Source organism: Phacochoerus africanus, chromosome 8 (genome assembly GCF_016906955.1).
Source record: "Phacochoerus africanus isolate WHEZ1 chromosome 8, ROS_Pafr_v1, whole genome shotgun sequence".
In the NCBI taxonomy this organism is placed as follows: domain Eukaryota; kingdom Metazoa; phylum Chordata; class Mammalia; order Artiodactyla; family Suidae; genus Phacochoerus; species Phacochoerus africanus.
Window position 1 is genome coordinate 17,386,724 of NC_062551.1, and position 25,480 is coordinate 17,412,203.

Consider the following 25,480-nt stretch of genomic DNA (forward strand, 5'->3'; position numbering starts at 1 on the left):
AGTACGATACTCTCTAGCATACTGGGACATGACCACATTGTAAGTGAAGAAAGATCTGTATAGAGTATATAGACATCCACTAAGCTAATTAATGTTAGGTGACTGATGTTACTTACAATTACCAATCATTTAGGAGATTGTGTGGGTGTTTCTTACCTTAAATTTACGTAACTGAAATCACAATCTTCTACCTCAAGTTTTCAACCAGTCAACCAGGATTTGTCAAGTACCTGCCAAATACTCAGCATCAGGAAGAGACATGTGCCTTATGAGGACTGACATTGAAACAACAGATTCAAACACGAGTAATAAGAATGGGACTTTCCTTTCCTGTTAATAATCATCAATTCACGTGACAGCGAAAATACCAAGCCCTAACGAACTGTGTCTCACTGGTCATGTTAGAAGGCTATCAGTAGGTTTTAAAAGTAATTATAAAAATGGTTTATTTCCCTTGTTTTATTAACACAGTCACTAGAACTTCGAGCTCAATGTTTCACTTTCCCCAACAGTTCAGCCATTTCCAAGAAAAACAAGCATTTAAAGAGTGGCGCTATAGATAACAAGTATTATTACCTTGAAATGACTTCTTTATCAGATGGTTTCAGTAAAAACAGAACTCCCAAGCTGTCTACCTGGTTGCCACTTCACATCCGTTAATACAGCAAAACTCTTAATTTGTGCGTCTCACAATCTTCGCCTTTCATTTTGGGGAAAGAGCAGCAGCATGACTCCCGAAGAAGCGTGGAACTCCCCCCATCAAGTTACGCTAACACAAGATTAGCACAGAGAGAGATGACTTTTATGCTTCTCAAGTTCTTTTCTTCCAGACACCTGAGAATTCCAGAGCCAACATTTCTACTTAAAATAAAATTAAAAAAAAAAAATTTTTTTTTTTAAATAACCATAGCCAGGGCAAGAAAAGGAAAACAGTATCTTTATTGTGTGTCGTTCTAACAAACATTCACTGTGTGCACATTCCAGCAGAAAGAGACAAAGATCTTTGTTCAAAATATGCTGAAATAAAATAGGTAAACAAACTCCATTATTGAATACACAAAAGGAATGTTAATATTACTTGCTCATAGTTGAGGGTGAAGTTAAAAAAAAGTGGGGGGGGGGGATAATCATAGTCATGTTTTGCCAAAATAGCCAATGTAGAAAAAAGGTGCAGGCAACGTGCAGCTCTGAAAATTCTCGAGTGACAGGCTGGATGTAGGGTGGGTAACTTGACAACCTCTCTGCTTCTTGGAACCTCCCGCTGGGAGCACTCCCACAAGTTCCAAACCCAGCTTTTTCAGAGCACAAGAGCCAAACGGGACTAACTTCCCCATTACTTTTGTGATATCTGGCAAAAGAATAAGATGGTTAAAAAAAAAAAAAAAGTGTTAACCTCCTGTTGCAACAGGTCTGAATCCATTTCTCCCTCAGAAGTAATGAGCATTAATGGTGTACATTTCTAAACTGGAATTTAATCAGAGAGATATCGCTTGAGATTTTAAGCATGAGATACAACATAAGTAATGACATAGCTGGCCTGTAAAGCATTTTTTCATTGCTCCCCATGGGAACTGAATGAGTATACACTCAACAATGTTCTTATTTCCCAACATGGGCCTCATGACAACTGCTCAAAGAACTTCACAGGCTCAAATGATAGGTTCCAATGCATTTTTGCTTCTGCTCAAGTGGTCACATAAGAACTAAACACAGTATATATAAACTTTGTCCCCACCACTTTCCTGTCTTTACAAATGTAAGTCATTTAGAAACCAAAACCAAACAACAATAACAAAAAAAAAGAAAAGAAAACAAAACAAAACAAAAAAGAAACCAAAACCAATTCTGAGAGACAGAGGCAAGGACATTCGGGCCCCCGAACTAGCATCCCCATTTGGGGGGCAGTCAGTTCCCCTCACCTTCTCCCTGGGATCAGCAGCCATTACAAGTACAGAACGGTGGGTGGCAGCACTGAGTCCTCCTTGGGAATAAACAGCCAAACACCCCAGAGACCCCCCCAGGAGGCTCCGCCATCCAGCAGGGACTGGCTCCACTGGCTCTCCAGGCAGGATTCACAACCTAGCAAAGTTGAGACTGTTTCTCGAGAACTTGAGTCTACTTCTTAAAACAAAAGTCCTTTTTGATGGATTTGGCTCACATACTGTATTACTTTATTGTTTAGAAAAACCTCTGCAAACTCTCACACAAGCTCTCCCTTTCACCTGGCTGTTTCTGTAGGAAGCAGGAAAATAGTAAATGGACCTACAAGTGGTTTTTATAATACAAAGTGACATCACATTAGCAACAGATGAAAAGAAGCCCTGGGTACTGGATGGATTTCATGGATGGTGAGACCAAGTCTGAAAATCTTTTCCTCTGGCTCTGAATAAAAACAAGTCCCCATATAAACAGGAAAAAGACAACCCATATGAAATAGAAAAGCCTATCTTTTGCATTGATCTTTACCCTAAAAATATCAAAAACACACATTTTACTTACAAATATCATTCTTTAACGTTTCTTCTAAGCCAGATGTTTTTCATTCCGTTTTGGGGACTGCCAACACACTTTTAATTGACCCAAGTTATCTTCTGGCTTAGTTTCAGCCTGAATGCTCCCTTTCCAGCTCCTCAATACTCCTTTGTCCTTTCTACCTCAGGGTGGCCCCATGTGATCATGCAACTTAATCATCACAGCAATTACATATCAATTTTTATTCAAAGCAACCCTCCCTTGCCTTCAAATAGGAGCATCAAAAGCCACACCACTTCCGTTACACACCAAAGATTTTTCCTTCAATAGACTGTCTTAAAGTGGCATCTTATAATCCATTTGCAACATTTTCTAAAGATAAAAGCTTTAAAACTTTACCCATATCCCTGACATAAAAGTCAGCCAGAAACCCCCTAAAATTACTCCATTATGTCATGACCAAGTGTGCGAGAACCAGGTCAATGTCATTTTTATGAATTCCAAAGTCACTCAACTGCTAAATCACAGGTTATAAGACCCAGGTTGAACTTCTTAAATAGTTTGCAGGGGCAGACACTGGTATTCTGTGTACCTTCCTGCCCTGTCAAGTCCCTGGCAGGCTGAAGGGGGGAGGAGATGCTGAACAGTGCCTGTGGTCCTTCCTGAACTGCCTGCTGCTCCCTGCTGCCCGTGACAATGGCTCAGAGCAGGCTGGTGACCCTCAAAGGATGGGGAAAAAAGTCACCACAGTGGGAGGCAGAAAACTGCCCATGGACTGTCTCCCCAGGTGCTTCCATGGGGGAAAAGGTAGTTAAATATGCCAGAGAAATTCCTGAACCGAGGAGGAATAAGAACCTACTCCTCAATGAGACAGTCTTCCAAGAGAAAAAAGAAAAAAGAAAAAACTGCTAGCTTTTTTATTCTCTGTGGAAAAACAACAAAACCACAAATTGGAACCATGGAGGTAAAATACAGATGAAATGAAAAACATTCTCTTGTCATGCTCTCTGCCTTCCCTCTGCCACTTTTCCGTGGAAGTTACTGTACTGGGGCAATCAGAAGATCAAACCACTCAATCTTTCACTCATTCGGAGTCTCTTCCTTTTGTAAACTGGAGAAAAAAAAGTCGGCTAATGGATAAACAAAAAAAAACAGGAAAATCCTTTAATAAAACTGTAAAGCTCTATGGGCATAACTATAAGTTTATATTTTACCAATAAAAGATGGTAAGGGGTTTTAAAGGAAAGAAGGAATTCCCATGTGGCGCAGCAGGTTAAGGATCCAGTGTTGTTACTGCTGCCATGGGGTGGGTTAGATCCCTGGCCCAGGAACTTCCACATGCTGAGGGTGAGGCCAAAAATGAAAAGAAAAGAGATGGCTGGGAATTGGTGCGAAACCCAAATAAAGGATGAAGTTTTTGGTGCTTTTTCTAAATGCCTGTCCTCAAGTAGTGTCTCTCGATTATTTTTCAAAAGAAAGATTAAATTCAGCTTATTATCCCAGTTCAGCCCTCCCGTTCCCAGTTCTCTCCACTCCCAATAAACAGGAGGGAGGCAGCTTTCTGCCCAGCACCATTTGGCGGCCTAAGGGGGTGACAAGACCTCCCTGCCACGCTCGCTCAATTTTAACAAATATAAACAAGGAATGGGATCATCCTGCAGTTGTGTTTTAAGTCACAGGTGTGGAACTTGACATCATGAGTGAAACCTCCAATGATAAACGATAGAATGAAGTTATAATTTAAAAGATACTATTTACTTAAAACAAAAGGGGAAAAAGAAAAGCTTCAAAACCAGAGTGGGCTGCCCCATTAAGAAGGTCTAATGTGCGTTCAAAGTACTGGAAAGCAGGCAATGACACCAAAAGGCAGTGTCTCGAGGACGTGCGGACTCTGGTTATAAAACACAGTTTTGAAAGACAAGGGTGCTCGTGGAAACCATGAAGAGAGGAAACAATGGCAAAGACGCAGAACAATGAGCAGGTGCTTTGAGAGTAAGGCTCTGAGAAATGACTTCGCAACTGGCCCCAGGGCTGAGGCGGATGTCTGGCCAACAGTCTGGGCTCCGAGGGGGAGGATATAATTGGCAGTATTCGAGAAGAGGGCACAGCCGCAGCCTCCAATCGAGTCTGTGGTTCTTGCTCCCAAGTGGATGTGCTTTCCCGACGTCAACAAAGTCTCCTCAGGAGGATTTGCTCTCCGCCGCCGTGTAGTAACGATAGAGAAAACCTAAGAGGATGGCGCCCAGGATGGGGAAGATCCAGTATGACCAGTAGCTAAAAGGGTAGGGGGGTGGGGAGGAAGCAATAAGATCGTGAACATTCCAGACCAAATGGGTGCTACCTTTCAACATTCACATTTGTTAATATTTTTATGAGCAAAGAATGTGTATTTACTTGGGGAAACTGAACTGTTTTTAATCACACAGTAATTGGGAAAAAAAAAACCCAAATATTTGGATCAGAGGGACAAAGCTGAACAAAAATTTTTAAAGGATTAAAACCAGAATGTATGGTATGACACTTCCCAATATCTGTTTTTTACAAAGACATAACAGTGGTTATTTCTAGGTTATGGGATTATGGACAGGTTAACTTTTCTTTATGCTTTAAAAACGAAAAGGCCATGTTAGATATGAATATAATAAACACATATAATATACAAATATTTATATAAATATTATCTATATCATAAATTTAGAGGCAATGTTACCTAGTACAACGGATGGCAATATTATATCTGCCCCACATGTATTTTTAAAATTTAATCCTCACAACAGTCCTATGAAAAAGATACTACTATTATTTTCATTTCATACAAAAGAAATACAAGCTTTGCACCCAAAATCACAAAGGGAAGTTAGCCAAGCTGTCCTCTTGATCCCTTGTGTAATTTGGACACTAATAAAAACACACAGACACACAGAGAACATACTGCTGGTTCCCATAAAGTTAAGTAAGTGAGTAGTTGGCTTAAAAAGCCTTATAAGAAACCTTTTCAGGAGTTTGAGGACAGTCATTCTTCTCCTTAAAATAATCCTTCTTCTCTAACAGAGCTAGTTTTAAGGCAAAATTCTTCTATGATCCTGATGACCTGGCTGCCTCTCTACTTATGACATATGCAGGCTTGGTACTAAAAGGCTTTGGGCCCAAAACCCAGCTGAGGTTCAATAACAAAAGTGATTCTCTTTGCCTAAACACGCCTAGCACTTTGTACATTAAGTATGGCAGAAAGCTGCTCTGGGCAGGTTGAGAATGTTAGCCAGGGAGCTTTGTTTAAAAACACAAGCAAGGTGGAGTTCCCATCGTGGAGCAGTGGTAAACGAATCCGACTAGGAACCATGAAGTTGAGGGTTCGGTCCCTGGCCTTGCTCAGTGCGTTAAGGATCTGGCGTTGCCATGAGCTGTGGTGTAGGTCGCAGAAGTGGCTCGGATCCCGTGTTGTTGTGGCTCTGGCGTAGGCCAGTGGCTACAGCTCCGATTGGACTCCTAGCCTGGGAACCTCCGTATGCTGCGGGAGCGGCCCTAGAAAAGGCAAAAAGACAAAAACAAAACCACAACCAAAACCAAGGTGGCTGGCATGTACAACAGCAACATGGCATAGGGAAACTCAGAAGTAATCTCCCCAGGAAAGTGATGAATTTGGGTATCTTGCAGAGCAACCATATGACAAAGAAGGGTTCAAAAGCTGAAGCCTTGAGAAAACACAGAAAATAAATTCTTCAGGGCAAAAGACTGTAAATGGCTGACCACCAAGCCTCATAGAATCCTTCATAACACTTAACCGCCTCTGAGAAGAGAACCAGAGGAAACGTGGCTATACTGCACCAAAGGAGGCACGGGTTCAACAACAACTTCCTGGCCATTACACAGAACTCTCTTCTTGGAGATGCATTCAGGTTACTACATGTAGCTGTGACTCATTTAGTTTTATTGCTTTGCAGTATTCCACTGTATGAATATCTCAGAATGAATTCACAGACTTTATAAATGAAGGGTTATCTGAGTTATTTCCAAAATTTTAATATGTATATATATTTTGGCTGTGCAACAGCATGTGGAAGTTCTCAGGCCAGGGATAGAGCCTGTGCCACAGCAGCAACCAGAGTCACGGCAATGACAATGCTGGGTCCTTAACCTGCTGAGCCACCAGGGAACTCCCAAATTTTAACTATCTCAAATAACGCTGCTATGAGCATTCCTGTATGTGTTTGCTGGTATACTTGCACACACGTTTCTTTTGAACATACATATATATATCTGTCCCCAGAAGTAGAATTGCTGGGTCAAAAGTTATCATAGTGTCAAATTTACTAGATAATGCCCATTTACATTCCCCTAAGAGGGTCTAGGAATCTTGGTGGCACACTCCCTAAACAAGTCCCCTTATTTTTAGAATTTTTCATTTTTTGCCGATCAGTAGGTGTGAACCACACCCTGTGATTCTACTGCAAGTTTATGGCCTGTATTTTCAAATTCTTTATAGAGCATATGGCTTAGCATAAATCCTTAAAATTAAGGAAGCTGAATTTACTGTTTCCTTTAATTTGCACCTTTTAAAAATACAGTCCATCACCTCAAACAAAAAAGACGTGATGCTTTTAAGGGGAAAAAAGACATTTTCTCTCTCTCTCTCTCTGAAATGCTTTAAGAGGGATTTCAGAAAGATAAAACAAATAGCTCTATATAATCTCTATACAGAATTTTTAGGAGTTTCCACCATGGCGCAGTGGTTAACGAAACTGACTAGGAACCATGAGGTTGCGGGTTTGATCCCTGGCCTCAGTATCTGGCGTTGCTGTGAGCTGCGGTGTGGGTCGCAGACACGGCTCGGATCCCATGTCGCTGTGGCCAGTGACTACAACTCTGATTCGACCCCTAGCCTGGGAACCTCCATATGCCTCGGGGCGGCTCAGGAAAAGGCGAAAAAAAAAAAAAAAAAGAATTTTTAAAAGCCAAGGATTTCACAGTCATTTCAAGTAGACGACTTAAAGGATGACAAATTTATACCTGTCAGAGCTAATACTACTATATTACTAACATTACTGCAAGGAATATTTGTAAGTATACCTTTGAATTCCTGAATATGACTGCAATACGTAATTATTTTTTCTTCTGTAAAATGTAATAATAGCACCCACCTTATAGACTGGATTGTGAGGATTAAATGAGATTAGGTTTTAAGTGGAAGCTGCATAGCTGGGCTGGGCTGCAGAGGGCCTGCATTAAGAGTAGTACTTGTCCATGCATACTTGCCTCTTACTAAATCTGATTCTTCTAATTTATGCCACAATGAGATTTAAAAATTACTGAAGGCATGAACTGCTTTGAGATTACTCAAAATGACTGAAACCGTAAAAAATTAATCTTGTTAAAGCTAAGCAACTATTGAATTTGCAATAATTTTGGTCAAAAAATAATCAGCTGTCAAACCTCACTCTTAAGTTATGCTACACGTGTATATTTACGGAGCACACTCTTTGCTAGACAGCATGTTGAGCATCAGGAAGTCTATTAGGGGAATACCAACCTTTTGCACACGCCACTTGTCGGAGGCTCCTGAAGAAGCAGCATAATCAAAACAAACAAAAAGAGATTAACATAGAGTATATAAATCTTCTTGAATATTCATATAAACTCTGAAGCTAATAAAAGAACGTCACCTTTCATGCAATTTGATGTTGACAAATCTATATGCAGTGGGAGAACCAGGAACTCTATTTGTGATAATATACTGGTTTCTAGTAAAGAACCACTAACAAAAGCATAGAGAAATGACCTCAGCTCTTTTTATGGTGTAAAAAATGCCAATGCAACAAACTATATTGCAATGGACTAATGTGAAGTCACAATGATAAGCCTGGTTCAGCTGGGCTTGTCACTGGCAGTAGCTAAGATTACATTTTCTAAAAACATATTTAAAAAAAAAAATGCTGTCTTGTAACATAAGAGATCAACTGGGAAATGCTGGAGCATATGCAGGTGACTGCTTTGTGGCTTAGAGGAATGAACTGGTGTGCTCTCTGAAATCATACCAGTTATGATTAGAGACCTTAGGGCTTCTAGCACATTGAAAATGGGAACAACAGAGTTAAGGGAAAGAAAATACCAAACTAAACTTAAAAACAAAATTCTGGCAGTAACAAGTGATGAGGTAGTGATACCTGTGACAACACAGAAGAACCTTGACCACGTGATATGAAGTGAAAGACACCAGACACAAAAACCATGTATTACATATAAATCCATTTACACGAAATGTTCGGAATAGGCCAATTGAGAGGGAGCAAGTAGATTAGTGGCTTCCGAGGGCTGGGGGAAGAGGAGTTGGAGGAAAAAGGAACATGACTGCTAATAGCTTTGGGGGCTTCTTTTTGGAGTGATGAAAATGCTCCGTAACTGATTTGTGATTATGGTTGCACAGTTCTGAAGATACTAAAAACCCTTGACTTGTACATCTTAGGTTGGATGGCATGTGAGTTAGACCTTAAAGCTGGTATTAAATTTTTTAATTCAGTTTATAGACATATCAAACGAAGTTAACAGACTTCATTTATTGCATAATACAAAAAAAAGCCTGCCACCTTACTGCCAGAGGACAAGAGCCCATTAGCACAGGTTATTGCAGCCCGAAACATCATCTCTGCCAATATGTAGCAGTATGCCGGCTGTGGTAATTCTTTTTAATTACGGTTTTCAGTAATCGCCAAGACTGCCCAAAACCCTACATACTGGCCTAGATACTTTAGAGCAGACCACGAGAAGAGTTTTAATTTTATATATCTAAAACATTGTCATGCAAATGAGCACATGCCCCAAACCGAAGAGAAATTAGCTTATAGGCAAGTAAAACTTCTAACAAGTTTTAGATAAATCACATTAAGACATTACTACACTTCTTGAGATCTTGAGGATTACTGTTATCTGGGACATTTCTCCGGGAAGAGCATGAATCAGGCTAGTTCAAACAAATTATGGTCAATCTCTGAGAAATACAGCAATTGTTTTCTAGATCTGGAAGGTGGTCATGGGAGTGATGATTTTGCGTGCATCTAGTTTATAATATTGCCTTTTAAAATATTCCCATAAATGGGATGGAAATCCTGTGAAATTAGATTGTTATGCTCATTATACAACTACAAATGTGATAAATTCATTTGAGTAATAATAAAATATATATATAAAGTTAAATATTAAAAAAAATAAAAATAAAATAAAATATTCCCATACAGTAGCCAAGAAGTAATTGAATTCTATCAAGAAAATAGCTACAGTCTTCCATGCTTTATCCACACATATACCAATGATTTATAGAACAAAAAAAATGGAGAATTAGTATTTAAAAGAAAAAACAGGTAATTTGAAAGGCTTACATGAGTGCATAATGGGTAATATATGTATTATGTTTAATCTATAATCACATTAAAAGCCATTAGTCATATAAATGGATTCTCTAGATTCCAAAGTTTTTTAGCCTCTTCTATAGCCAGAGGCACTGGGTGTGTGCTAAGCCGAGGGAGCCTCGGCCAATGGAATAAGCAAGTGAGAGACGAAAGACAGGGAGAGACCAGAAGGAACCAAGACCATAATATGCTGAAATGTAATCCTTCCTAATAAGCAATAAAAAAAATCTTTAAATTTCCATAGTTTCCTTCCTTTTCCTTCCCTCCCTCCCGCTCTTTCTTTCTTTTAATGAAGTACCTTGATCCCTGCTTTTATTTATTTATTTATTTTTGTCTTCTGCCTTTTCTAGGGCCACTCTCGTGGCGTATGGAGGTACCCAGGCTAGGGGTTGAATCGGAGCTGTAGCCACAGGCCTACACCACAGCCACAGCAACTCGGGACCCGAGCCACGTCTGCAACTTACACCACCGCTTATGGCAACGCCGGATCCTTAACTCACGGAGCAAGGCCAGGGATTGAACCCGCAACCTCATGGTTGCTAGTCGGATTCGTTAACCACTGCGGGAACACCTCAATCCCTGCTTTTAAATCAATTTATCCTGGGAGGCAAAAAGATCAACTTCCCTAAGCTTGGAGGAAAGTGAGGAGAAAGAAGCGAATCCTTTCTGGCATAGTGACAGCCAAGGAAACGCCACACTGCAGTGACTCCGCTCTTAATCTACTATAAATGAAAGAGCTGTTTAAGGCGCTGCTCTGGGTAGCCAAGTGCCTCTGCCACGTTTGGAGAGAGGCCAAATAAGCTCATTTTTAATTGAACTAAATTAAAAAGCAAACAGTTCTATGAACACAAACCCCTCCCTCACCTCCACCTTTCTGTCCTCTTCGTGCACAGCTCCCCATCCTCAATTCCAAGGCAGAGCCCAGAGCTGAAGCCAATGGCCACTGAGCTGAAATTCCTACAGTTTATGATTGACTTTAATGTACCCCTTTGGGTGTTCAGGCGTAGCTGGCTGGTTACGTTCTTGCCCACATTTTAATTTACATGCAAGACTGGTCAGGAGAAGTGAATGCTCTCCATCTTCGGCATGGACAGTAGTAACTGTGGTGCTCTATGATTTTAGTTATAAAAGAGCAGTTCAAATCCGGAATTCTACCAAAAGCCTTACCAAGTAATGAATATGCATGTTCTTGATTCTCCAAGGAGTTTGGAATACACTTCCAAACAATCAAATTGCTTTAAGTCTACTCTGATGTTAGTTCAAAATTAACAGAGAAGTTAACTGTTTAGGTAAAGTGACTCCTAAAGTTCAAAGTTCATTAAGGCTTGAATTCCCTCATAAAATAAATAATAAATATATTTATATACATATAAACACTAAACATGTACTCTGCAGGATAAAAGGAACTAGGTCACAATATCTGAGTAACCTTTTTATTAAAGCTGCTCATAAATGAAGTTATGCCTAGTGTCTGCAGGCTCAATGTTAAATCATTTTCCTCACTTGTGAATTGAAAGACTCAGATCACAGGAATTCGAATTCGAGTCATACGTAATGAGCTCAACACAATTTTCTGACCCAAGGGCATTTTTAGCAAAATCTACAAAATCAGCTTTCTAAAGATTAGAGAGACTTAATACCACCTTCCCACGCCTGGGAAGACTGGAGGAACAAGACCACTCAGAAATGTTTCTGTCCAAGCACGCAGGTGAAGTTGTTTTCTTCCAGACACTCTTCTGAGAGGCAATGCACTGTCCATACTGACTCTCTGATGTGTTACAAGAACGACAAAGAAAAGTCATAACTGGCAAACACATGGGAAGTGATTTGAGGGTCATACACAGTGATTTCACTATGAACTCTGTTTATGAAAAAACCATGGGAGGAGAAGGTATGCTTAAGGAATGGTGTACTTGTCACCAGAACATAAACGAAGGAACAAATGTGCCAAAATTATGGTTATGATGTATTCAAATAAATACGCAGGGCCTTGTAAATGTATCTTTGGCCTACATAGTTTAGATTTAGACCTTCAGGGGTTTAAATAAAAGAGAAATCTAAAGTATCTAAGAAGCTTACGTTTTAAATCCTAAATTGGATGTCTGCCATTCCAAGAGAATTCTAAGCATTTAAAATTGGAAGAAGTGAATTTTAAGCCAGAGGACACCTTCAGCAAATTTAAGGAGTATTGGTTGTCCGGCACCTTTTGCACCTTTTTATTTAGAATAGTTTGATTTCTATGAGGCCAGTAACTTATGAAAAGCACCTTGGGAACTTTGGGCTTCAAACACTACTGCAAAGGATTTTTTCCCCATAAGACAATGGATTTTTAGAGCATTAGCTATCACTGAATTTTAGTATTAGGTTCATTGTCCAACCTGAAATGTTTGATTTTTTAAAAACCATGATTTCAGTATTTTATAGTCCCGACTATCTGGCCATGTAGTATGGATCTCGAAGATAGCTTTCTCATGAAGCTCCAAGGTACTAAAATTTCTTTCTAGAAGAGAATACAATTTAACTACTACTGTCTTGTAAAGCATAAATCCTTAGAGTCAGCCCAGTCATGTAAACAAATATTTCCCTGTAGATAAGAGCAAAGTTCGAAGATAAAAAACAATCACTAAAATCAATTTCTATACAACTAGAACCCATTCTGATAAGATACATAAGACATCACTGAAGAAAAAAAAAAATTAAAACACTCAGGAGATCCTACGGCGGTTCAGTGGGTTAAGAAACTGACTAGTATTCACGAGCATGCAGGTTCGATCCCTGGCCTCACTCAGTGGCTTAAAGATCCAGCGTTGCCACAAGCTGTGGCACAGTCTGCAGGTGCAGCTTTAGATCTGGCCCTGCTCTGGCTGTGGCGTAGCCGGCAGCTGCAGCTCCGGTTCGACCCCTAGCCTGGGAACTTCCATATGCTGAGGGTGTGGCCCTAAAAGGGAAAAAAAAAAACAAAAAAAACGAAACAAAAAAACCTCAGAATAATTTCTACCGGGACCTAAGAAGTGAAAACCTTGTTGTGACATTGGACGGCTGATTTGAAAAGGATGTTACCTTGTCCTTTTGACATCTTGTTTTGCAAAACTACACATCATTTCTGAATAAAGCATTACAAGAAGGGACATTAATCCTTGAGATTCCCCAAGAAAGGGTATTTTGTCTTTCAAGAGTGATCTTGCCATTACATCCTGTTTTATTTCAAAAGACTATGTTACAAAATCCAAATGTTAGATAAAACCACGGAACAATGAAACAACCAAACAAAATCCTTTGGTGAATAGCGATCATCACTCATCTAAAGGACACACGCATACTCATTCCGAACATTAAATCAGGTTGTAGATATGACAGGAATATTTAACAATTCTTAAAAGGAAACTTTTAGTATGCGGCAAACAACTAACTGCATTACATAATTATAAAGCGTGTATTCTTTTTAGTTTCTCTCCCATAAAAGAGAAGATAAACTGAATGTTATGTACGTATACTTTATGTATGTGTAACGGAAAACTATATGCACGACAAAAGTTTGTAGCACTTGGGAGAAAAAAAATTTATCTGACTTTATTTTTTTGCTTTTTAGGGCCACACCCAGGGCATATAGAAGTTCCCAGGCTAGGGGTTGAAGTTGCAATCTCCTGTATGCACCACAGCCACAGCAATGCCGGCCAAGCCTCGTCTGCGACCTACACCAGAGCTCTCGAAAACGCCAGATCCTTAACCCACTGAACAAGGCCTGGGATCGAACCCACATCCTCGGGGATACTAGTTGGGTTTGCTTCCACTGAGCCACCACAGGAACTCCAACGGAGAAAATCTTAGTTGCTTAAAAACAAAACAAAACAAAAAAACTAGATCAAATCCTGTTATAGCAAATGTCACCTCATCAAAGCTTTTGTTTATAGAAAATATTAAGTATCTATGTAAAGAATGAGGACAATCTTATGAAGTGATAAGGAATAATCGATACTAGGAAAATTTTTAGTTAAAAGAAGCAAGGTGCAGAACAGTACATGTAAGATTTTTAAAGGGTAGTTCCCTTTGTGGCTCAGCAGTCAATGAACCCGACGAGAGTCCATAAGGATGCAGGTTCAATCCCTGGCCTCACTCAGTGGGCGAAGGATCCGGCGTTGCCATGAGCTGTGGTATAGGTCACAGACATAACTGACTTGGCATTGCTGTGGCTGTGGCGTAGGCCAGCAGCTGTAGCTCCAATTCCACCCCTGGCCTGGGAATCTCCATATGCTGCAGGTACGGCCCTAAAAAGCAGATTGTTATAGGGATGGATTGTTGGTCTCGCCATCAACTGTATTTATTGTATGGATTGTTGGTCTCGCCATCCATCTGTATTTATGTATGCATAGACTCTCGTTGGAAGAGTAAAGAAGAAAATAGTAGCTGGCTAACTGGGAAGGACAACTGGGAGACAGAGCTGATGACAGAAGTCATTTCTATAGGAAACTATGTTGTACTTTTTGAAATTTTTTTTTGGGGGGGTGCACCCACAGCATGCAGAAGTTCTGGGACCAGGGGCGGAACCAGAGCCACAAGTGACAACATTGGATCCTTAACCTGCTGAGCCACCAAGGAACTCCTGTGCCATATGATTGTTTAACCACGTGCACCATAAACTACCCATTCAAAAAATTTAAGTGGAGGAGTTCCCTCTGTGGCACAATGGGATCAGAAGCATCTTGAGAGCACTGGGACACAGGTTAGATTCTTGGCACAGCACAGTGGGTTAAGGATGCAGCATTGCTGCAACTGTGGCTTAGGTCACAACTGCAGCTTGGATTGATCCCTGGCTTGGGATTCCACATGCTGTGGGGTGGCCAAAAAAAAAAAAAAAAAGGAGCAAAATGGTCAGGTTATTGGGTCTATTCACTGTCATGAGATTTAACTAGTGAAGAGCTGACCTGTCACCTAGGTAGTATCTATTGAATAAGTGAATGGAATGGTGCCATTCTTTTGGTCACATTAGCATTTGTATGTACCTTATCTCTCGAATGAGTGATAAAAAAATGTGAACCAAGAAGTAGACGCATAATCAAGAGAGACTTCATGGATCACGAATGTGTCTAGGTTACTTAGTACATTTGGGCCAACAGGCAGGCAAACTAGCACAAAAAAAAAACAGTTTCTAAGGTGAGTTTCCATAACTCAAAGCAGACCAGAAAATGTTAACTCAAGTATGCCTGATGGCTCTCAGAAAGAAGACTAATCCAACCAGGAAGAGATGCACAGACAGCCAGCTTTCTAATTCTAGTTAGTTATCTTTGATGGAAGCAGCTAAGAAAAACATCTGTTGCCAGACTGGTAGCTTCTAAGCTTTCAAAGTTTTAGTATGAGAACGTTTCAGGGTCTTGAACCTCAGGTGTTATCAGTTGAATGTGAAAGCAAAGGGGAGCATCAATAATTTACCCGAGTCCCAGCAAAGGCAGTATACTGGAGGACAACTCCTGATTTATAATCCAGACTAGCATGTTTTACGCATTTTTAAAAAACTTTTTTTTTTTTTTTTTTGCGAGGGCAGGGAAGTAGTTTCAGGCAGGGAAGAGATATGGAGCGGTGGAAGGAAGGAGAGAGGGGGAGAGATAAAGAAGGGAAACTGCCCCACAAGGCAGAAGACATCTCTTAATTAGGCATAAACAAACAAATCACTTCTTCACAGAGGTTCTGAAACCCTTAACCAAAGGGCAGGAAAGTGTTAATGAAATGAACTTTACATTTACTTGATGGTGAATGTAAAAAAAATAAGAAAACACATCTGACTAGTATACGTGAGGATGCAAGTTCGAGCCCTGGCCTGGCTGAGGATCTGGTGTTGCCGTGATTTGTGGTGTAGGCTGCAGCCTGGGAACTTCCACATGCCGTGGGTGGGGTCCTAAAAAGCAAAAAAAAAAGTCTTCCTGGAACTAAAGTCAGGTTGGACCATGGCACGGTTCTATGATAACTTATGTAGATGGTCTTGAAAATGTTCCCGAAGGTTTTCCTGGGCTGACGTGCCTCAAGTATGGCAGTGTGACCACAAACATTCAACACTCAGACTCTATTTCATGTGGACTCTCCTTTCGGTACAGCAGACACAAGGCAAATAGAGCCTTGAAAACATGGCTTTTAATCACTGGTTAAGCCAGGCAGGGGCCAAACTACCTTTGGGAACTTCTAAATGATCACAGAAGTTCACCAAATCTCACCAGCTGAAAGTGGTTCCTTTTCCACCTCTCTTAAAGTCCAAGGCTCATCGGTTTGCATTATCTGCGACACCTCTAGTGCATTTTTGAGCCTACAGAAGGCAGACAGTGCTTTCCACAGAAGAGAACTAAAGTTCCCAAAGGTTTCAAATGAACAGATGGGCATGTTATCCAGCAAAACCTCTGGTGCCTGGCTTACCTGGGTTTCTTTCAATGCAAATTCCTACTTCCCAACTCCAGAGCTCAGGAATCAGCAGTGGTGGAAACCCGGGAAATATACATTTCAGAAAACATGCCAAGGGATGGCAATACAGGTGGTACCAAGAACAGAACTTGAGAAACACTGCTCTCTATTCCTAAGAATAGTCCTAACTACATACTATACTACCAAAGAAGAAAACCAGCAACAAGCAGCAATTTGCAGACTTCTAGATATTATAATTTCAAATAAATGTCTTTTTTGTTGTTGTTGTTGTCTTTTGTCCTTTTAGGGTCGTACCCGTGGCATATGGAGATTCCCAGGCTAGGGGTCGAATTGGAGCTGTTGCTGCTGGCCTATGCCAGAGTCACAGCAATGCCAGATCCAAGCCATGCCCGAGACCTACACCACAGCTCACGGCAACACGGGATCCTTAACCCACTGAGCGAGGCCAGGGATCAAACCTGTAACCTCATGGTTCCTAGTCGGATTTGTATCCACTGCACCATGAACGGGAACTCCTCAAATAAATGTCTTTATTGCTTTAATATAAAGGGCACTTTCACAGTGCTGTGCACAAAGGGTTATTTATGGCTCCTGGACACAAGGCGCAGCTCTTGTATGCAAGGGAACACCCCTTGAATCAAGTGTCGACCTCTGAGAGCAATGGTTTCTGGACATGGTCAATGTACTACACAGGTCCAGTTTTACCTTAATTCCACAAGTGTAGGTTCAAGAATGGCTAGTACACGTGTGTTAGGAGGGGAGGACAAACAAACCGACAGCACTCACAAAGCGTTTAAAGAACCATTTCACTCCCTTTCGCAAACAAGCCAGCGGTTCCGAGCCGCAGAGTGCGGCAACGCAGCAGAGTTCATTTACAGGCACACTCTGGGTGGCAGGGCCACAGACGGCAGACACTGTCAAGCAATCTCTTGTGTTGAAAGAATTCTTGTGTCTCCGCCAACTCGAACTGCTGTGTCACACATGCTCAGTATTTCCAGCTCAGCGAGGAAAGGGAAGCAAGAGGCTGGAAAAGGGGAGACAGCATCGCCTCCATGATGTTCTGGGTAGAACTGAGCTGCGGCCCCTTTAACACAGAGGGCCGGGCACTAGAGAAGGAGAAGCTTCAGGAAAAGAGGGAGGGAATCAGGGAGATGAACCACCCCAGCTTGTGGGAAGCAAAAAGGCATTCGTGTTTTCTTCCTGGTACATTATGCAGCACACGTTAAGGTTTTCAAATATTTAACATTTTGTTTCTGCTGTATCACTGAGGGGAGGGGAAGGGTGTGCAGGCCTGTCTGAGCCACCTCACTCAAAGGACTAGACTGGGGACTAGGGACAGAAAGGCCTGTCCCAGCCCATTACTTCAGTCTCACTCTAAGACTTGTAGGACAAAATCGACTTTCCAATTTTTTTTCCAAGACAGAAGCCATTATTATCACTTACGCTATTTAATGTAAGAATAAGAGAGACTTTTCTGCAACTGAACCTATAAACTAATTTCTTTCAAAACAACACAGGGCATGGCTTTAGAGTTTCAATTTTTTAAAAGAGCAAAGAGAAGCATGAACAAAATGTTCCTACTGTTCAAGACTCAGTTATTCTTTTTTTCTGCGATGGTACTGAGTCCAAATTCCTGAAAAATAGGATTTTTGTTTGGGGGGGGGAGTGGAGAATAAACACTTCTCTTGTTAAAACATTTTTTTTAAAAGCAACTCTACTTGAGTAAACAGAAATATAAACACTTGAAACACACTAGAGAAACAGAGGACTTCTTACCTTGCCACTTTCAGATTTAAGGTCATTCTGTTTAAAGAAGAAAACAAATAATATTTTAAGACATATCCAAATGAACTCTTACTATATGCTTATTTCTAGCTTTGGAACATGAGACTACATTCGGGTAACAGCAATGTTCTGGGAGTTGTCAGGGCCTCCAGGGGCACTGCCCACTCCCCCACCTCAGCCCCACATCCCTGACTCTGAGCCTATCAGGGTCCCTCGTTAGAATCGGATGGTTTGAGTGTTCCTGTGTGGTTCAGCAGGTTAAGGATCTGGTGTCATCACTGCTGCAGCTCAGATTGCTACTGTGGCATGTGTTTGATCCCTGGCCTGGGAACCTCTGCATGCTATGGATACAGGGGTTAAAAAAAAGGTATTGTTTCAAAAGCCCACATATTTTATTTAATTTTAATTAATTAATTTTTTTTTTGTCTTTTTAGGGTCACACCCACAGCATATGGAAGTTCCCAGGCTGGGGGTCAAACGGGAGCTGTAGCTGCTGGCCTATACCACAGCCACAGCAGTGCGGGATCCGAGCCAAGACTGTGACCTACACTACAGCTCATGGCAATGCCAGATCCTTAACCCACTGAACGAGGCCAGGGAACAAACCTGCGTCCTCATGGCTGCCAGTCAGATTCGTTTCCGCTAAGCCATGATGGGAACTCCTAAAAGTCCATATATTTTAGGTAGAGGTTTTAGTAACTGTATTTCAAAAATCAATCAAAAACCCTCCAAAATCAGTTCCCCTTAGTTTTTCAGAGACACTGTATATGCTGATTTATAACAAGAAGCTTCTGTCTACTATGCTATCATCTAGCATAGTAAGGCTAGATGATTTGGGAGAAATTTTAGCTTCATGGTTGGGTCCAATGAATTTCAGTTTTAATAATTCACTGCCTCACCATGTTCTGCAGCTGTTAGGCAGCTTCCTCTCTATAAACACTCCCAGCTCAGTGGGTTCTTACCGGATGCACATCACCAATATAGTACTGCTTGAGCATTTCTCTGGCATCAGAGGAGTGGCCTACATCTTCAAAGCTTTCAGTTGCATCTCTACCAGCCTGTTCCATCAGAACCTCTTCTCCACCAGGATGCTGCAAGGAAAAAATGTTTAATGAACAGAAGGCTCTCTAAAAAGTAAATTAGGAGGTCCCATTGTGGCTCAGCAAATTAAGAACATGACTAGTATGGAGTTCCCACTGTGGCTCAGTAGAAATGAACCTGACAAGTACCCATGAGGACACAGGTTTGATCCCTGGCCTCACTCAGTAGGTTAAGGATCCAGCATTGCCACAAGCTGCGGCACAGGTTACGGACACAGCTTGGGATCTGGTGTTGCTGTGGCTGTGGTGTAAGCCAGCAGCTGCAGTTCCTATTTGACCCCTAGCCCAGGAATTTCCATAGGCCTTGGGTGTGGCCCTGAAAGAAAGAAAGAAAGAAAGAAAGAAAGAAAGAAAGAAAGAAAGAAAGAAAGAAAGAAAGAAAGAAAGAAAGAAAGAAAGAAAGAAAGAAAGAAAGAAAGAAAGAATGAAAGAAAGAAAAGCAGACTAAAGTAAGCTACTTTCCTCTCTCCCCTCTTCCTTTTCCCTTTTCTCTCTTTAATGGGAGCAATGGGATGAATTAACACTGTACACAACAATGGGGAGAACACAACACAACTTCTGTGTCTTCTGGCCCAAAATGGGTGATATGGGTATGTATACCTGTGAGGAAACCCAGCACAACTGCAAACAGAGATGTTCTACAAAATGACGGGCCTGTGAGCTCCAGAATATCAAGGTCGTGAAAGCCAAGGAAAGACTGAAGAACCGCTCCAGACTGAAGGAAACTAAAAAGACATGACAGCTGGGAGCAACGTGTGACTCCTTTCACCACCACGACTGACACAGCTACGGAGGCCCTAACGGAGATGCTGGGCGAAGGGTATACAGAATTCTTCATTCCATTCCCACAACCTCTCTCTATGTCTGAAATGGTTTCAAACTTTAAAAAGTTAAGTAAATAAGTAGTATCTGAATAACTGCATCTAGACCTAGGAAGCAGATCTGTCTGTAACAGAGAAGCTGTATGACCCTGGATGAGTTATTAAGAAACTGAGATGGCTTTGTTTCCTTATTTGTAAAATGGAAACAATATGAGTATCTACCTTAACTATTTGTATATGAAATAAACTCAGGATATGAAACACCTTGTTCTCAAGAAGAGAAAGTTACTTTGTATAATGTGCAAGTGTGTATGATTTTAAAAAGCAGATACAAGAGTTCCCGGCGTGGCTCAGTGGTTAATGAATCCCACTGGGAACCATGAGGTTGTGGGTTTGATCCCTGGCCTCGCTCAGTGGGTTAAGGATCTGGCGTTGCCGTGAGCTGTGGTGTAGGTCACAGACATGGCTCGGATCCCACATTGCTGTGGCTCTGGCATAGGCCGGTGGCTACAGCTCCGATTCAACCCCTAGCCTGGGAACCTCCATATGCCGTGGGTGCGGTCCAAGAAAAGACAAAAAGACAAAAAGACAAAAAAAAAGGCAGAAACATATATGTATGCCTATGCATAAAAATCCCTCTGGAAACACTGAAGAGAACCTGGCAGCCAAGAGATGGGTGTGAGTAAGACTCTTCACTGTATATTCTTCTGAAATTATTTTACCAACTACAGAATGACTCTACTCAAGACAATATTTCTTTTTGTCTCTTTAGGGCCACACCCACAGCACGTGGAGGTTCCCAGGCTAGGGGCTGAATCAGAGCTGCAGCTGCTGGCCTAAGCCACAGCCACAGCAATGCCAGATCCAAGCTGATTCTCTGACCTACACCGTAGCTCATGACAATGCTGGATCCTTAACCTACTGATCAAAGCCAGGGATCAAACCTGCATCCTCATGGATACTAGTCAGGTTCATTACTGCTGAGCCACAAGGGGAACTCTGAGAAAATAACTTTTAAAAAAATTACATTTTGCACAGTCCCTGACTTAAACACTCAAAACATACTGACTTACAACTAGAAAATTTAGAATTTATATTTTATCCAAATTTATCCAAATTTATATTTTTGAAATATCAAGTAATGCTTCTAAGTAGTTACTGTTCATAACAGTCTTTTAAGCAGGAATAACGCTATCATTCCTATTTTATTTATTTATTTATTTATTTATTTTTTGTCTTTTTGCTATTTCTTTGGGCCGCTCCCGCGGCATATGGAGGTTCCCAGGCTAGGGGTCCAATCGGAGCTGTAGCCGCTGGCCTACGCCAGAGCCACAGCAATGTGGGATCCGAGCCATGTCTGCAACCTACACCACAGCTCACGGCAACGCCGGATCGTTAACCCACTGAGCAAGGGCAGGGACCGAACCCGCAACCTCATGGTTCCTAGTCGGATTCGTTAACCACTGCGCCACCACGGGAACTCCTATCATTCCTATTTTAAAGATGAATTCAACTGAAGCACAAATGGTTAACTTCCCAGGCAGTTACTCGCCTCTGAGCCCCCTGAGGATTAAGGAAACTTCTGTTTTTCTTTCCTAAGAGGTCTCCGCCTAGCGATGGGTCTCCTATCCCAGCATGAAGCACCCTGCTTTAAAGCAAGAGCAAGATGGCCATCACTCACCTGTTGTCACATCTGAACCCTCTCAGCCCTGGGAAGCTATTCGTTTTAAAAGTGTGTCCTAGGAGTTCCAGTTATGACTCAGTGGTTAACGAACCTGGCTAGCATCCATGAGGACGCGGGTTCGATCCCTGGCCTCGCTCTGTGGGTTAAGGATCTGGCATTGCTGTGGTGTAGGTCTCAGATGCAGCTCGGATCCTGAGTTGCTGTGGATCTGGCATAGGCCAGCAGCTACAGCTCCAATTGGCCCCTAGCCTGGGAACCTCCATATGCCACCAGTGTGGCCCTAAAAGACAAAAAAAATACATATATATATATATATATATATATATAAAAGAGTGTGTCCCATTTTGCTCTGTATCTCAATTATGGAAGATATTTTTTCCTTAATGACACATTCCAACTATTTAAGGACACAAAGTGTCTTAGTGGTTTGAGAGATTCCAGAAAATGGCTGAGATTATGACTTCCTACACAGCTCCTTCTCCAACTGCAAAGTATTTGCTCTCATCACAAATAAATCAATAAGCAATACTCTAGAACACACATAGATTTTTCCCCACTGTAGGGTATATACAGTTTTATCACCACCTAGTACATTAATAATTCTAAGTAGTCAAGAAAAAGTATAGCATAATTTTTTCCTATAAAATAGTTTTAAGCACCAGAATGTTAACTAATTATATGTACTTCTGTTTTAGAACTATAGTTGATTAGAATTTAATGTACTGGGTGGTGATAAAACTGTATATACCCTATGCATTCATTTTGTATTCATTCATTCATTCATTCATTGTGTATTCATAAAAATTAATGCATAGGGTATACACAGTTTTATAGCCTGCTTTATTTTCAGGGAGGCAAGGAGGATCAGGGTGGCCAAACCAAAAAACCCCCTAGGTTTGGTTACTCTCACTCCAAAATGTGGTCTTAATACAGATGGTTTAGAGCAGGCAAAAATATTTCAAGGAACTCTTGGTTACTATTTTAGGACTCTATAAACTTCAGATATTTCAATAAGACAGCAGCCCAGCCTGAGGCCATGCACTAAGTCTGAGGCTGCAGCAGAGCCCAGGCCAGCCCAGAGCCAAGATAGTATGCAGGCTGTAGGGCAGGAGAAGACCCTGAGGAGACTCTGAAGAGAAGTCCCAGAGCCCTGGGAGAAGCCCATGATCCTGGCTGGTCTGGCTCTCAGTGAGGACTACGGGAGCTGCTGTGACCTCCAACGTGAGCCTCAGGGTAGTCTAGCCCTTCTTATCATCACCTTCATTACAGGCCGATCCACCACGAAGTGTCCCATCTGACTGCAGAGTGACAAGAAGCTCACCCAGGAGCAAATATCTGAGTCGGTCAAGTCCTAATTCAAAGCACAGCCCTCAGGGAAAATAGAAATTGTACTCCCAAACAGTCCTTGACACGAAATATTACTTTAACAACCCAGAGGATGGATTTTTCAAAAAATAAAAATTAAATAAAGGGAAAACAGTACCACCTTCTCCTCTGACTGAGTCCATTACACTCACGACATAGTGAAAGGGAACGTCACCAACGTACTACGATTCTTATTGGATGGATCAACATGACATTCCCAGACTTTGTCACAAAGGCCGATTGCCAATGACCTGTCCTAAGCCTGAGCTACAGCAAGGAATCCAACTACCCACAACAGCTACACCCTGGTGAGTTCTTCATATTTAAGCTTCAGGGCAATTCACCCTGATGCTGGGCCAAGATGACACCAATGACTAATCAGAAATGATGCAGGTACAGACACCTGGGGTCGCCCCGGCCATTCCCACGGAAACCAACAAAGACGAAGACTGAAAAGTCTGGGAGCTAACAGATCCCCGGCGGACATCAGACGATGTAAAAGAAGAGCTCATGGCCAAACATCTCCATTCTGAAGGAAAGTTCGAAAATGAATTACAGACCTCTATTTTTGGAGGCCAGCTGGGGATTAACTGTCGGGAACTCAGAGTAAGTCCTTCACCTTGTAACCTGTTTGTGCTAGAGACTCAGAGTAAACAGAAGAATGCACGGACCAGTAGGTGTACAACAAGGATCATTCTTGTTTGAGCCAGGTGCTCTTCTATGTTTGAAACCAGAAGAAATGAGAACTATGTGCTAGGTGACTTACAAGGAAAGAGGTATTTTTAAAACTTCCTTCTGGTGACTGTAGAAATGAAAGGAAGAGAATGAGGAAAACTCAAACTAGTGACAATATATAAAAACTTAGCCAAAATTCAATCTTTGGAAGAAACATTGCCAATTATAACTAATTATCATGTGCAATTAGCCTGACTTCTAGACCACAGTACACTCCTGTTTCCTTGGGTTCCAAATACCTTGTATTTTTATATTTAATTTATGTGCTAGTATTTTTATAACTTCCTTTACCAAGTAATAATCTTCATTACTGAAAATTTAGAAACTATATGTATGAGCAAAATAAGTCTCCAGCATTCATTTTGACCCTAAAGAATGACATAAAGAGCAAAGGTATCAAAACTTTATTCAAATAAACTTTTTTTTTCAGAGTGAATACTGAAGGCCAGGACAGACTTAGCAAAACTTCTATATCTCTCAGTACTGTCCAGGGAGAACTGATGACCTTGAGACACTGATGGATTCTCAAGTTCTTTTGGGATGATCAAAGATGGGTTAAAAATGGGAGTTCCCTGGTGGTCTAGTGGTTAGGATTCAGCACCTGCACTGCTGCAACCTGGGTTCAAACCCTGATCTGGGACCTGAGATTCCCATAAGAAGCTGCTTCTTGCCACAGCCAAGGGGAAAAAAAAAGAAAAAAGATAGATTAAATAAGGGGAGATTCTTGACTGGAGCTCAGAATACACATATCAAATCACTGGAAAACAACAACAAAAAAGCAACTATTCCATACCATATGTAACCATTCAGTTGAACTAAAAACCCAGTTATTCTGGAAATTTGAGTTCATGTATTGTCATAAGAAGGAAGAGAGGGCAACTGCTTACAGATACATAGATAACTGATGCCCAGAAATCATTCTGTCTTTATTAAATGTCCCGGGAAGTGGCAGGGTACCATTTCTATACCAAGAGATAAATGTACTCTGCCTGTTGAGTATTATAATCAAAAACAAATAACTCTTGACTCAACAAATTAAGCCATCCCGTTTTTTCCTCTTTTTTTTTTTTTGCCTTTTCTAGGGCCATACCCACAGCATATGGAGGTTCCCATGCTAGGAGTCGAATCGCAGCTATTGCCGCTGGTCAATGCCACAGCTACAGCACCCCTGGATCCAAGCCACGTCTGCAACCTACACCACAGCTCATGGCAACACCGGATCCCTAACCCACTGAGGCAGGCCTGGGATGGAATCCGCAACCCCATGGTTCCTAGTTGGACTTGTCAACCACTGAGCCATGACGGGAACTCACTGTTTTCTCTTTATTTTATTTTATTTTATTTTTGTCTTTTTGCCATTTCTTGGGCCACTCCCGCAGCATATGGAGATTCCTAGGCTAGGAGTCGAATTGGAGCTGTAGCTGCCAGCCTGTGCCAGAGCCACAGCAACGCAGGATCCGAGCCACGTCTGTGACCTACACCAGAGCTCACGGCAACGCCGGATCGTTAATGCACTGAGCAAGGGCAGGGATCGAACCCGCAACCTCATGGTTCCTAGTCAGATTCGTTAACCACTGCACCATGACGGGAACTCCCTTGTTTTCTCTTTAAGATCAATTTTATGTAAGTAAAACTGGGGAAGTCAGCATAAGATCTGTGGATTGTATCAATGTCAACATTCTGATAGTGACAGTGTATTACACTGTGCGAAAT

At 41.4% G+C, this 25,480-nt stretch overlaps 1 protein-coding gene and 1 pseudogene across 1 annotated transcript in view; one reads left to right on the forward strand and one right to left on the reverse strand.

Moving 5' to 3' along the window:
- Positions 1-920: 920 nt before the first annotated feature.
- LOC125132742 (cytochrome b5 type B) overlaps positions 921-25,480 on the reverse strand; it is a 39,549-nt gene continuing 14,989 nt past the window's right edge. Inside the window, exons 2-5 of the mRNA XM_047790396.1 lie at positions 19,025-19,153; positions 18,054-18,080; positions 8,000-8,028; positions 921-4,746 (exon numbers count right to left, since the gene is read on the reverse strand). Of these exons, the coding sequence (XP_047646352.1) occupies positions 4,653-4,746; positions 8,000-8,028; positions 18,054-18,080; positions 19,025-19,153 (279 nt within the window). The 3' untranslated portion in view covers positions 921-4,652. The remainder of the gene's footprint in view (positions 4,747-7,999; positions 8,029-18,053; positions 18,081-19,024; positions 19,154-25,480) is intronic.
- On the forward strand, positions 21,600-23,737 carry LOC125132150 (ER membrane protein complex subunit 3-like; annotated as a pseudogene).